The sequence below is a fragment of the Sus scrofa genome, chromosome 14, assembly GCF_054392235.1.
Source record: "Sus scrofa isolate SSC_HxYL_T2T_F1_AM1 chromosome 14, Sscrofa_HxYL_maternal_Yorkshire_Landrace_v2.0, whole genome shotgun sequence".
Lineage (NCBI taxonomy): Eukaryota > Metazoa > Chordata > Mammalia > Artiodactyla > Suidae > Sus > Sus scrofa.
This window is the reverse complement of record NC_139396.1, coordinates 23,363,692-23,376,126: the sequence shown is the minus strand read 5'-3', so window position 1 is coordinate 23,376,126 and position 12,435 is coordinate 23,363,692. Positions and strand designations below refer to the sequence as shown.

General features: G+C 40.7%; 1 protein-coding gene across 30 annotated transcripts in view; it reads right to left on the bottom strand.

The window, feature by feature from the left end:
* The window catches only part of LOC100157850 (CDC42 binding protein kinase alpha-like), a 72,852-nt gene that overhangs the window by 14,105 nt on the left and 46,312 nt on the right, over window positions 1-12,435 (bottom strand). For 28 of the 30 annotated variants that reach the window (XR_014826407.1, XR_014826408.1, XM_084994567.1 and 25 more), the window contains 4 exons: window positions 11,102-11,238; window positions 10,016-10,155; window positions 3,209-3,290; window positions 1,095-1,311 (listed from right to left, as the gene is read on the bottom strand). Coding sequence is in view for 27 of the 30 variants with exons in the window: in XM_084994567.1 (XP_084850693.1) it covers window positions 1,095-1,311; window positions 3,209-3,290; window positions 10,016-10,155; window positions 11,102-11,238 (576 nt within the window). In the remaining 3 variants the exon portion in view is untranslated. The remainder of the gene's footprint in view (window positions 1-1,094; window positions 1,312-3,208; window positions 3,291-10,015; window positions 10,156-11,101; window positions 11,239-12,435) is intronic. The other 2 variants (XR_014826409.1, XM_084994586.1) reach the window with 1 other exon arrangement.

The window sequence follows — 12,435 nt, the reverse complement described above, 5'->3', positions numbered from 1 at the left end:
TGCATTTAACACAAAAAATTTAGCAACTAGCTTTGTGTTACCCAGGGGGCAATAGCTAAGCAGCTGTTACTGTCACCATCACATAAGGCAGAAGAAACGCTGTTTAAGAAATACAGGAGTTCCTATTGTGGCACAGGAGGTTAAGGATCCAACATTGTCTCTGCAGAGGCAAGGATTTGATCCCTGGCCCAGTGCAATGGTTTAAGGATCTGGAGTTGCTGCAGCTGTGGCATAGAGGGCAGCTGCAACCCGGATTCAACCCCTGGCATGGGAATTTCCATATGCCACAGGTGCAGCAAAAAAAAAAAAAAAAAAAAAAAAAAAGAAAGGAAAGGAGGGAGGGAGGAGAAAAAAAAAGAAACACAGGTATTCTTGTTTATTGATAAAACTTTTTTTTTGTCTTTTTAGGGCTGCACCCCCGGCATATGCAGGTTCCCAGACTAGGGGTCAAATTAGAGCTGTAGCTGCCAGCCTACACCACAGCAACACCAGATCCGAGCTGCATCTGCAACCTATACCACAGCTCATGGCAACGCTGGATCCTTAACCCACTGAGCGATGCCAGGGATCAAACCTGCATCCTCATGGATGCTAGTCAGATTTGTTTTCACTGAGCCATGACAGGAATTTCTACTGATAAAACTTTTGATATTAATCTTAGCAATTCATTCATTTATTCACTAGTTTTTCACTTATTTATTGAGTATTGGTTTGGGAATTTAGAATTTTTCAGGCTTGAGAAAGGTATTCCTGTAGATTAAAGTAACACTTTTTTAGGGAGTTCCCTCGTGGTGCAGCAGGTTAAAGATCTGGCATTTCCATTGCTGTGGCTTGGGTCGCTGCTGTGGAGCAGATTCAATCCCTGGCCTGGGAATTTCTACATGCCATGGGTGTGGCCAAAAAGGAAAAAAAGAAGAAACACCCTCTTGGGCAGGGCCTGGGGAGCCATCATGGAATCAACTATATTTTTGCAGAGAATCTGATGAGTGACACAGGATGGAAGGGGAAGGACACCCCCACCCACCCCACCAATAGCCAGATTTCGTGGTGGTAAGGGGCGTGGACCTAACAGGATAAATATTATAAATCCATACCTACGATTGCAGCTGTCTGGGTGGTTTTGATCAGGGACAGGTTGCTGTCATAAGCCTCTTTCAGAACATAGACTGTGCGGTCTCTGCAATGACTTTTTCTCAATATCTTGTGCAATTTGCTCAGCACTCCCACCCACGCACTCTTCTCATTCTCGCTATCTGCTAAGATTGGGATTGAATATCTATCACTAGGTGCCGAGAGCTGGGAAGCTGTGACCTAGAACGATTTAAGGAATACCTAGGTTATTAGACAGCTGACATTCTTTAGGCCAGACTGTTCAGCATTTCTCATTCAATGACCATTGGTAAACGGCACTTCTAGTAATATTACCCTCCTCCTGTCTAAAAAAATAAATGATGTGAGCTCCAGAACCCAGATCAAAAGCAAAATGTCAGAATCCTTTCTATTTTGACCTTCATAAAACCATCCCTGTTCTCTGACTACCTAAAATCTTAATACTTCATCAAATGAAACTAGCTATGATTTACCAGGTGCTCACTCTATACCAGGAACTGCTCTAAGGAATTTGCATGCTTTTTTGTTTTTTGTTTTCTGGTTTTTGTTTTTAGGGCCGCACTCATGGCATATGGAGGTTCCCTGGCTAGGGGTCCAATCAGAGCTATAGCCGCAGGCCCACAACACAACCACAGCAATGCTGGATCCGCAACCTACACCACAGCTCACAGCTCACGGCGATGCTGGATCCTTAACCCACTGAGCCAGGCCAGGGATGGAACCCACATCCTCATGGATACTAATTGGGTTCATTAACCACTGAGCCATGATGGGAACTCCGAAACTTTCATGTTTTAATTGATTGAATCCTCCCAGAAACTTCAGTGAGTGGATATTACTATTCTCTCCATTTTATCTGCAAGAAGCACAGTGAGGTAGAATGCAGGCATTACGATGCTGGAACCTACACTCTGAGCCTCTATTTCTTTCATTCTAACGCACAGCTTTGCCCCTTTAGATATCTCTGAAATGGCAATGCTTTGCAATTGCAATCATTATAATCGATTGCGATATTACGGAATGCTCAGGAGGTTTTCGTTGTTGTTGTTGTTAGAAAATATTCAGAAATACTTCAGTTTTCCTGGCTGCTACCTGCCTCTACTTTACATCATTACTAGTAAATGGCAAATCAAATTTAAATTTTAAAATATATAATTAGGCTAGCAGAACCCTACATTCATTTACAAAACTTTTCTTTTGTGAGCATCAAGGAAGCAGCAATGACACCATAAATTCCCACCCGGTAAGTCAGCTCCAAATGGCCAGGTCTCAGTAGGATCTCTGGGTGGCTGGATAGAGTCTAAATAGATTTCTTAGCTCTTTGGCCTAAGGAACTAAGAGTACTTCTGTCTGGCCTTTGTTAAATACAAGATTTGTAGGCTGACTGTAACCACATGGGTTGCAAGGAGATAGCAGTCCTTTGCTTTCTCTGTCACTTTAACTCATTCTGGAATCACTTTTTACATCACTTTTTACAATTTTTTACATACATTTTTTAAAGAGCAGAGTGTCTACTTTTTAAGAGATCGCAAAACTACCTCCTTCTCCAATTTTTCCACTTTGTACTCTTGGTTTGAATCTGAATTATGACTTCAACATATTGCCTCAGAGGAAACTTATTTTACGAAAATGCCTCTAGTTTTCGAAGCCACACATTCATGTTACTGCAGGCCCATGAATCCTCAGCCATTTATATCTTTCTTCCTCTGTCACTGTTTTTTCCCTCTTCTTTCACCACCTTCCCCACTCGAGTACTGTTCTGCTTTGTCAGCTTCACCTGTTTTCAGCTATGAATTGAACCTGTCCTGTTACCTTAGTGCGGGATGAATGGACGCCCTCAGGAATATTTGTATTTTAAGTCTTAGTAGGATGGAAGACTAAGACATGTGCAAAAAGCTCTTCACAGTATTTCTGAATAAGAATAGGGTGATGGATTTATTGCGGCAAATGGGAGGGAGAGGAAAGTGATTCCACAGCACTTCTAAAATCTCAACTCAGGGGACCTTCGGCAGCCCAAAGAGCCTTGATCCCTATACACAGGCAAGGAGAGAAACAAAAAGGATCTTAAAAGGGATCCAAGGGCAGCAGGCATGCTTACTTTAAACATACGAGGCATTTCCTTTCTCCTTAGGGGAATGAAATCAGAGGGCCAGACTGAACTGACGGAAAACGCTCCATCCCTGGAGGAAAAGCAAGACACTGGGAGTGAGGAGAATCACCCGAAAGTGAGTAAAACGTCACACTCAATTTTAATTTCCTTGATTTTTAACATTCCTTTTTGACAGTGATTAAAATGGAATACCAAGAGGACCCGGCCAGCGACGTATTATCAGAAAATCCAAGTTAATTCTGGGCTGTCCCTGACTCACAGTTCAAATGAAACTAGGAGGAGTTCCTCTCGTGGCTCAGTGGTTAATCCGACTAGGAACCATGAGGTTGCAGGTTCGATCCCTGGCCTTGCTCAGTGGGTTAAGGATCTGGCGTTGCCGTGAGCTGTGGTGTAGATCGCAGATGCGGCTCGAATCCCACGTTGCTGTGGCTCTTGCATTGGCCGGTGGCTACAACTCGGATTCGACCCCTAGCCTGGGAACTTCCATAAGTCAAAGAAATGGCAAAAAGACAAAAAAAAAAAAAAAAAAAAAATGAAACTGGGAAATGAGCATCAGTCTGACTCCAAAGCCACAGACCTAGAATATGGGTCACGTGCCCTCAGATCAACTCCTTTGTATGCTTTTGAAATGTTCTTGAGATATACTCGACATATAATAAACTGAACATATTAAAAGTGGACAATTAGATTCGAAGTTTTGATTTATGTATGCACCTGTGAGACCCCCACCACACGGGAGATAATGAACCTGTCCATCACTGCCCAAAGGCCCAAAGTTTCCTCATGCAGTTTTCTAACCCCTTCTCCCCCTCCAACCTTGGCACTCCTCCCCCTTCCCCCACTGATCCACTTTCAGCCACTCTAGATTAATTTGCATTTTCCAGCATTTTATAGAACTGGAAACTTACAACACGTGTTCTCTTAGTCTGGCTTTTTCTCAGAATAATTTTGAGATTAATTTCTGCTGTCGCATGGATTAATACTCCTTTTTCTTTCTTTTTTTTTTTTTGTCTTTTTGTCTTTTTGCCATTTCCTGGGCCGCTCCCACAGCATATGGAGGTTCCCAGGCTAGGGGTCGAATCGGAGCTGTAGCTGCCAGCCTATGCCAGAGCCACAGCAACGCAGGATCTGAGCCTCATCTGCAACCTACACCACAGCTCCTGGCAACGCCGGATCCTTAACGTGCTGGGCAAGGCCAGGGATCAAACCCACAACCTCATGGTTCCTAGTTGGATTTGTTAACCACTGAGCCACGATGGGAACTCCATTCATTTCTTTTTCTTGATGAACAATAATATTTCATTGTATGGATATGCCACAATGTATTCATCCGTTAACAGCCATGGAGGTTGTTTCAAGTTTGGGGCTATTTTAAACAAAGTTGCTATGGATGTTTATGTATGTCTTTATGGATATATGCTTTCTCTTGGGGAAAGACCTAGAACCACAAAGACTAGCTCATACATTAGGTGTATATTTCACTTTTTTTTTCTCTTTATGGCCACACCTGTGGTATATGGAGGTTCCCAGGCTGGGGGTTGAATCAGAGCTGCAGCTGCCAACCTACACCACAGCCATAGCAACACCAGATCCAAGTCGCATCTGCAACCTATGCCACAGCTTGCAGCACTCCCAGATCCTTAACCCACTGAGTGAACAAGGCCAGGGATCCTGTGTCCTTACAGAGACTACATCAGATTCTTAACCCGCTGAGCCACAATGGAAAACTCCTATATTTAACTTTTAAGCTCTTCCAAAGTGGTTCTATGATTTACAAAGCAATGTATGAGAGACTGCTTTGTATGAGGGGTCCTCCACATCCTGTCAGCACCTGAAATAGTCTTTTATTTTATTTAATTTATTTTTATTTAATTTATTTTATTGGTCTCTTTTTAATATATTTTATTTTTGCTTTTTAGGGATGCACCCATGCATATGGGGGTTCCCAGGCTAAGGGTCAAATCAGAGCAGTAGCCGCCGGCATACACCACAGCCACAGCGACGCCAGATGTGAGCCACGTCTGTGACCTACACCACAGCTCATGGCAATGCTGGATCCTTAACCCTGAGCCAGGCCAGGGATCGAACCTGCAGCCTCCTGAATCCTAGTCAGATTCATGAAATAGTCTTTTAATTTTAGTCTTTCTTATGGATGTCGAGTGGTGTCTCCTTGTTTCATGTGAATTTCCCTAATAATTAATGATGCTGAGCAGATGCTTATTAATGTGCTTATTTGGCATAAGTATCTTCTATGTTCAAGTATCTTTTCAAATCCTTTGCCCACTTTTTTTTTTATTAAGCTATTTTCTTATTGAAGAAAATTTTATAAAGATAAATTTTATAAATTTAGATAAATTTTATAAATTTATCTAAAGGATATAAGTCCTTTTCAGATATTTGAATTGCCCCAATCCACAAATTCTATGACCTCTCTTAACCACGTATTTCAGGGAGCAGAAGTTTTAAATTTTGAAGAAGTCTAGTTTATCAATGTTTTCATTTTATGTGTTGTCTTTGGTGTTTTATTTAAGAATTATTTCCCTTATCCAAGATCAGGAAAGTTTTCTTCTATGTTTACATTTAGGTACTTTATACTTTTAGGTTTCACATTTAGTTCTATGATCTATTTTGAGTTAGTTTCTGTGTATAGTAAAAAGTATAGATCAGAGTTGATTTGTTTACATACGGATATCTAAAATTCCAATATCATTTGTTGATAGCTTTGCAACATGTTCAAAATATTGTATATATTAAAGTAACAGAATAGAAAATCCAGAAATATATTTACAAATATATTTTATATATGAAAATATATATTTATATAACAAACACATACTTGTATGTATATTATAAAATATGTATTTATGTATTATATATAAATATACTGTATATACTTATACATATCATATATAAATAAATTTTATATGTATATTATATATTTCCAGACTTTTTTCAAAGTTGTTTAGGCTTTTCTAGCTCTTTTTCACTTCTCCATGAATTTTAGAATCACCTTGTCAATTTCTACAAAAAAGAATTAAGAAGCCTACTGGAATTTTAATTAAAATTGTGTTGAAACTATAGGTCAGTTTCGAGAACATATAAATATGATCCCTGTTACTCCATCTTAGTTGGAAGTAGAAGTCTATTTGATCCAATTCACTTGATATTTTTCAACTTCTCCAATATTTAGAACAAACTCTTTTCTTTCCCCTAATGCAATCGTCTTCCAATACATCCTTAAAGCTGTCAGTGTTACTTTCACTTTCTCGGTCTTGATGACTTAAAACCTCAGTACCAGGGTTCCTGCGGTGGCTTAGCAGTTAACCATGCGGTTGTGGGTCCGATCCTTGGCCTCACTCAGTGGATTAAGGATCCAGCGTTGCCATGAGCTGTGGTGTAGGTCACAGACGCGGCTCAGATCCAGTGTTGCTGTGGCTGTGGCGTAGGCCAGCAGCTATAGCTCTGATTCAACCCCTAGCCTGGGAACCTCCATATGCCACAGGCATGGCCCTAAAAAGACAAAAACAAACAAACAAAAAACCCTCAGTACCATCTGGTAGTGTTACTTTGTTTTTTTGTTTTGTTTTGTTTCGTTTTAGGGCCACAGCTGCAGCATAAGGAAGTTCCTAGGTCAGGGGTCAAATCGGAGCTGTAGCCACTGGCCACAGCCACAGCCACACCAGATCCAAGCCACATCTGTGACCTATGCCACAGCCTACAGCAACACTGGGCCTAGAAGATTCAGAAGAGTTAGGGGAACAGAGAACATATTGCATTTCCCTCAACAGAATATACTTGCTATACATTCACTGGTTCAGAATCTTTATTAAACATTTAAACAGTGTCTGGAGTGACATCTGCAAAAATGGCAGAGTAAGGATCTCTAAAGAGTCTCTCCTGCATAAAATAAATGAGAAAACTAACAAAACTCATCAGAATCAACTTTTTCAGAACTCTCTAATTTAACCAAGGTTTGTGGCAATCTGTGATGGATTTATTTTTTTAAAACAAACAAACAAACAAACAGCTGAGGAGATCCTACTCTGGCATAGTGTGTTAAGGATCTGGCATTGCCAGAGCTGTGGGTGGTGTCAATCTCTGGCCCAAGAACTTCCATATGCTGCAGATGCAGCCATGGAAAGAAAAAAAAGAGCAAACTAAACCGAGAACAAGCAGAAGGAAGGAAATAATAACGATTAGAGTGAAAATGAATGAAATAAAGAATAGGAAAAATAAGGAGTTCCCGTCGTGGCGCAGTGGTTAACGAATCCGACTAGGAACCATGAGGTTTCGGGTTCGGTCCCTGCCCTTGCTCAGTGGGTTAACGATCCGGCGTTGCCGTGAGCTGTGGTGTAGGTTGCAGACGCGGCTCAGATCCCACGTTGCTGTGGCTCTGGCGTAGGCCGGTGGCTACGGCTCCGATTCGACCCCTAGCCTGGGAACCTCCATATGCCGCGGGAGCGGCCCAAGAAATAGCAACAACAACAACAACAACAACAAAAAGACAAAAGACAAAAAAAAAAAAAAAAAAAAGAATAGGAAAAATAAGAGAAAATCAAGAAAACCAAAAGTTGGTTCTTTGAAAAGATCAGCAAATGATCTTTGTCAAAATGACAAAGCTAAAGCTAAATGGAACAAGAAAAAAAACGAAATTACTAAAGTCAGCAGTGAAAGTGAGAACACTACTTCTGCTCCTTCAGAAATTAAAAGTATAAAGAAATACTACGAATGAGTATATGCCCCCCTCAAATTGGATAATCTAAATAAAATGGAAGCATTCCTAAAAAAAAAAAAAAAAAAACCCACAAAAAAACATCCCATAAAGAAAGGTCCTGGGGAGTTCCCATTGTGTCACAGTGGAAACAAATCCAACTAATATCCATGAGGATGCGGGTTCAATCCCTGGCTTTGCTCAGTGGGTGGGGGATCCAGTGTTGCTGTGGCTGTGGTGTAGGCCAGCAGCTGCTGATCTGACTACTAGCCTGGGAACTTCCATATGCTGCCCATGCAGCCGTAAAAGACAAAAACAAAAAAACTTTCTCATCACTTGGTCTTTCCTTTACCTAGATCACTCCTTCACCAAATATTTATAAATTTCATTCCTTTACTAAGAGTTCTGACCAAACAAGTCATTATTTGGTATTAGAAAATAACATTTTAATACAAAAAGCAACTCAAAGTGGTTCAAAGACCTAAATAAATTCGACTCCTGCCCTGGGAAGTTCCATATGCTGTGAGTGCAGCCCTGAAAAGAGAAAGAGAGAGAGAGAGAGAGAGAGAGAGAGAGAGAGAAAGAAAGGAAGGAAGGAAGGAAGGAAGGAAGGAAGGAAGGAAGGAAGGAAGGAAGGAAGAAAGAAAGAAAGAAGGAAAGAAAGGAGGGAGGGAGGGAAGGAAGGAAGGAGAAAAGAAAAGAAAAGAAAGAGAGAGAGAAAGAAAGAGAGAAAGAGAGAAAGAGAAAGAAAGAAAGAAAAAGAGAGAAAGAAAGAAGGAAAGAAAAGAAAGGAAGAAAGAAGGAAAGAAAGAAAAGTCCTGGACCAGATGACTTGACTAGTGAATTCTACCAAACATATCTAATGCCAAAACTTCACAAACACTTACAAAAGAAGAGAAAGTACTTCCCAACTTATTCTGAGGTCAGTGTACACTAACACCAAACATGGCCAAAGACAGCACAAGAAAAAAAAAAAAAAACAAACAACTATAGACCAATATCCTATATTAATATAGATGCAAATATCCTCAATAAATTCTATTGAATCCAATCCAGCAGCATCCAAAAAGGATTATATACCATGACCAAGTGAGATTTACTCCAGGATTGTAAGGCTGGTTCTACACACTAATATCAATCAAAGTAATATGTCATAGGAATAAAGGGGAAACAACTACATGATCTTCTTAACAGACACCCGAGAAGCACTAGTGAAAACCCAGTACCCTTTCCGGAAAAAAACAATCAAAAAACCAGAATGGAAGTTCATTTTCTCAACCTGATAAAGGGCATCAGCCATGAAAACTAATGAAGTATCGATAGATGCTACATGAGTGAACCTTGAATCTTCTTTGTTTAGTCAAAGAAACCAGTCATAAAACTCCACATATGGTATGATTCCATTTGTGTAAATATTCAGACTAGGCATCCATAGAGACAGAAACAAATTAGTGGCTGCCAGAGGCTGGGGGCAGGGGTGAATATAGAGTGATTGCTGATTAATAAGGCTTGTTCTTGGTGTGATGAAAATGTTCCAAAATTATATTGTGGTGATGGTTTTACAACCTTGTGAATATACTAAAAGCCAGTGAATTACACACTTTAAAATGGTGAATTTTGTAATACATGAATAATATTTCAAGGTAGAGTGTCTAATTTTGAGGTTGTGTTTCTTTTCCTGCTACACACGCATACACACACAAAATAAACTTTTGACTCAAAAACTCTTAAAAGTATTATGCAATTATAAGCCATACCTAAGAGGTAATGATGCAAATCTTAGACAAACATCTTCTATTTTAAAGTTCACATGGCAATGGAGAAAATAATAAAGTTACCATAAGTTAAAAAACAACCCTATTGTTAAAATATCAAAAACAATTTTTATTCCCAGATTTTTTTTTTTTTTCTTTTTGGCCATGCCTAAGGCATGCGGAAGTTCCCAGGCCAAGAATCAAACCTGCACCCCAGCAGTGATCCAAACCACAGCAGTGACAATGCTGGATTCCCAACCTTCTGAACCATCAGGGCATTTCTATTCTCAAATTTGTTTGATAAAAATTGTTCTCCCTTTCAAAGCTTACCTCAAGTCAATCACTTGACTCACTACAACACTGGGTTTTGAGTCTTTTTCTTCGTCCACATCATACAGAAAGAGTTTGAAGTCGCAGACTACAGCCAATGCCCTCTGCCATCCTTTTTTCATTCCTGCTTTCTTGGGGATCTTTAGTTTTTATTTTTCAAAAAAAAAAAAAAAAAACAAATAAAAGCAATCCAAGCTGAAACATCAAATCCTACCCAATTATTACATATAAAATTAAAATAATAAAAATGTGTTGGAAATCTATCACTTTTCTTGTTAAAAACTGGAACAGCACCATATACATAATTGAAATTTTACAGCAAGGCAGTTCCTTTGAGGACTGAACGATTCGTGTGTTGCGAAAATAAGATTAATACCATTTCAATTAACTTGAATACCAGTCACAGGTTTGCCTCGAGGTAATGTTAAATTCAAGTTGTGTAGCCTCGAATTCAACTCAGATTTTAAATATTTCCCAAGAAGATTATTTTCCTTTTAGTCTCATAATTTATCATTGCTGATTGGAAGTCAAAGTTATATCATGAGTAGAAAGTTTAGCTCTTGTTCATTGCAAGGTAATATCTAAGAGGAAACACTGGGACATTTGAAAATATCCTTTTGGGGACAGCTAAAATTTGTTCTGAAATTACTTTGGGATGGAATAAATATTTTCAATTGCATGTAATTAGTACTGTGTAACAAACATATCATAAATATTTCTGATAAATGTGCACACATCGCACATTTTGAAAAATGGTTAATTAACTCTTTAAAAGAGTTCATCTGGAGTTTCCGTCGTGGCTCGGTGGTTAACAACTCTGACTAGGAACCATGAGGTTGAGGGTTTGATCCCTGGCCTTGCTCAGTGGGTTAAGTAAGGATCTGGCGTTGCCGTGAGCTGTGGTGTAGGCTGCAGACGAGGCTCGGATCTTGCATTGCTGTGTCTCTGGTGTAGGCCGGCGGCTACAGCTCTGATTCGACCCCTAGCCTGGGAACCTCCATATACCGTGGGAGCGGCCCTGGAAAAGGCAAAAAGACAAAAAAAAAAAAAAAAAGAGTTCATATGAACCCCCAAATCGACACTTACCCAGACATGGCCTTCATAGGCTGTTCCCATGCCTTTCTGTGCATCTAGGCAGAAAGCAACTTTCTTCTGATGAAAAGGCACTGGACAAGCTCTGGGAGCTTTTTCTACACAAGTTGTATGACATGAGAACCCACAGGCTTTTTGAAGGAAAGAAAGAGATATGATTGTGGTGATGGCAGGGCGGGGGGATACAATGATTTGACACCTCGACCCCCACTGTAGAGGTCGAAACGCTAAAAACGACATTTCCCAGACTCTGTTGGAACTAAGTTTTGGACCTGATTTAAGCTCCACTAATACCACAACTTTCTGTGAGACTTTGAGTAGAGTCAAAGCCGGGAGATGCAGGATGTAGCACATCCATTTTACTGGCTTGGATCTTGGTAGATGGAGGGTGAGTCACAGCCACAGAAGTGGCTTCCTAACTTGATGGGAGCTTTCTTAACTCTAGAGCAGCAGGGTCCTTCCTGACCCTGGCAGAAGCTGCAGGTTTTTAAGGGCTGCAGTAATGGTGACAACTTCCAGAGCTGCCATCTTGTGACACCAGTGGCAGCTGTGCTGGGCTCAGCAGAGACTGAGTGATGCTGGCAGCAGCAAACACTCGTGGGAGCCCAGCTCAGAAACTGCCTCTACTGACCTAGGAGAATTGTGTCGAGTACATAATTCTCCATTTTAAATCCCGTTTTGTTTAATACACTGGGACACATTTATGGCTAAGGTGTCTCTGACTTTCATGGTGTAGAGGGCAGGAAAGTCGTCTTGCTCAGCTGGTGAATGTGGTCCTCAGACTCTACTAGTGCTACGTCTCGATACATCTTCCTAGTAAGTGTGGCCCTGCCTGCAGGTGCTGTTCACACAGGCTGTGAGAACACGAAGCCCTGTGGAGTTGCACAGAGGTCCCCCTCATCCTCCTACAACCACCCACCCAATCTTTCTGATATGAAACAGATTCAGAGAGACTTTTAATAAAGTGATCAGTTCATTGCCACGCTGCTATAATTCAGAGAGAACAAAATTTTGGACTTCCTGTTGTGGCTCAGAGGGTTAAGAACCCAACTAGAATCCATGAGGATATGCGTTCGATCCCTGACCTCACTCAGCTGGTTAAGGATCTGGTGTTGCCGTAAGCTGTGGTGTAGGTTGCAGACACAGCTTGGATCTGGCATCACTGTGGCTGTGGCGTAGGCTGACTGCTGTAACTCAATTCAACCCCTAGCCTGGGAACTTCTATATGCTGCAGGTGCCACCCTAAAAAGAGAGAGAGAGAGAGAGAACAAAATTTCTGCTTAACAACTTAATGCAATGGACTGAATGTCTGCATTCCTTCAAAACTG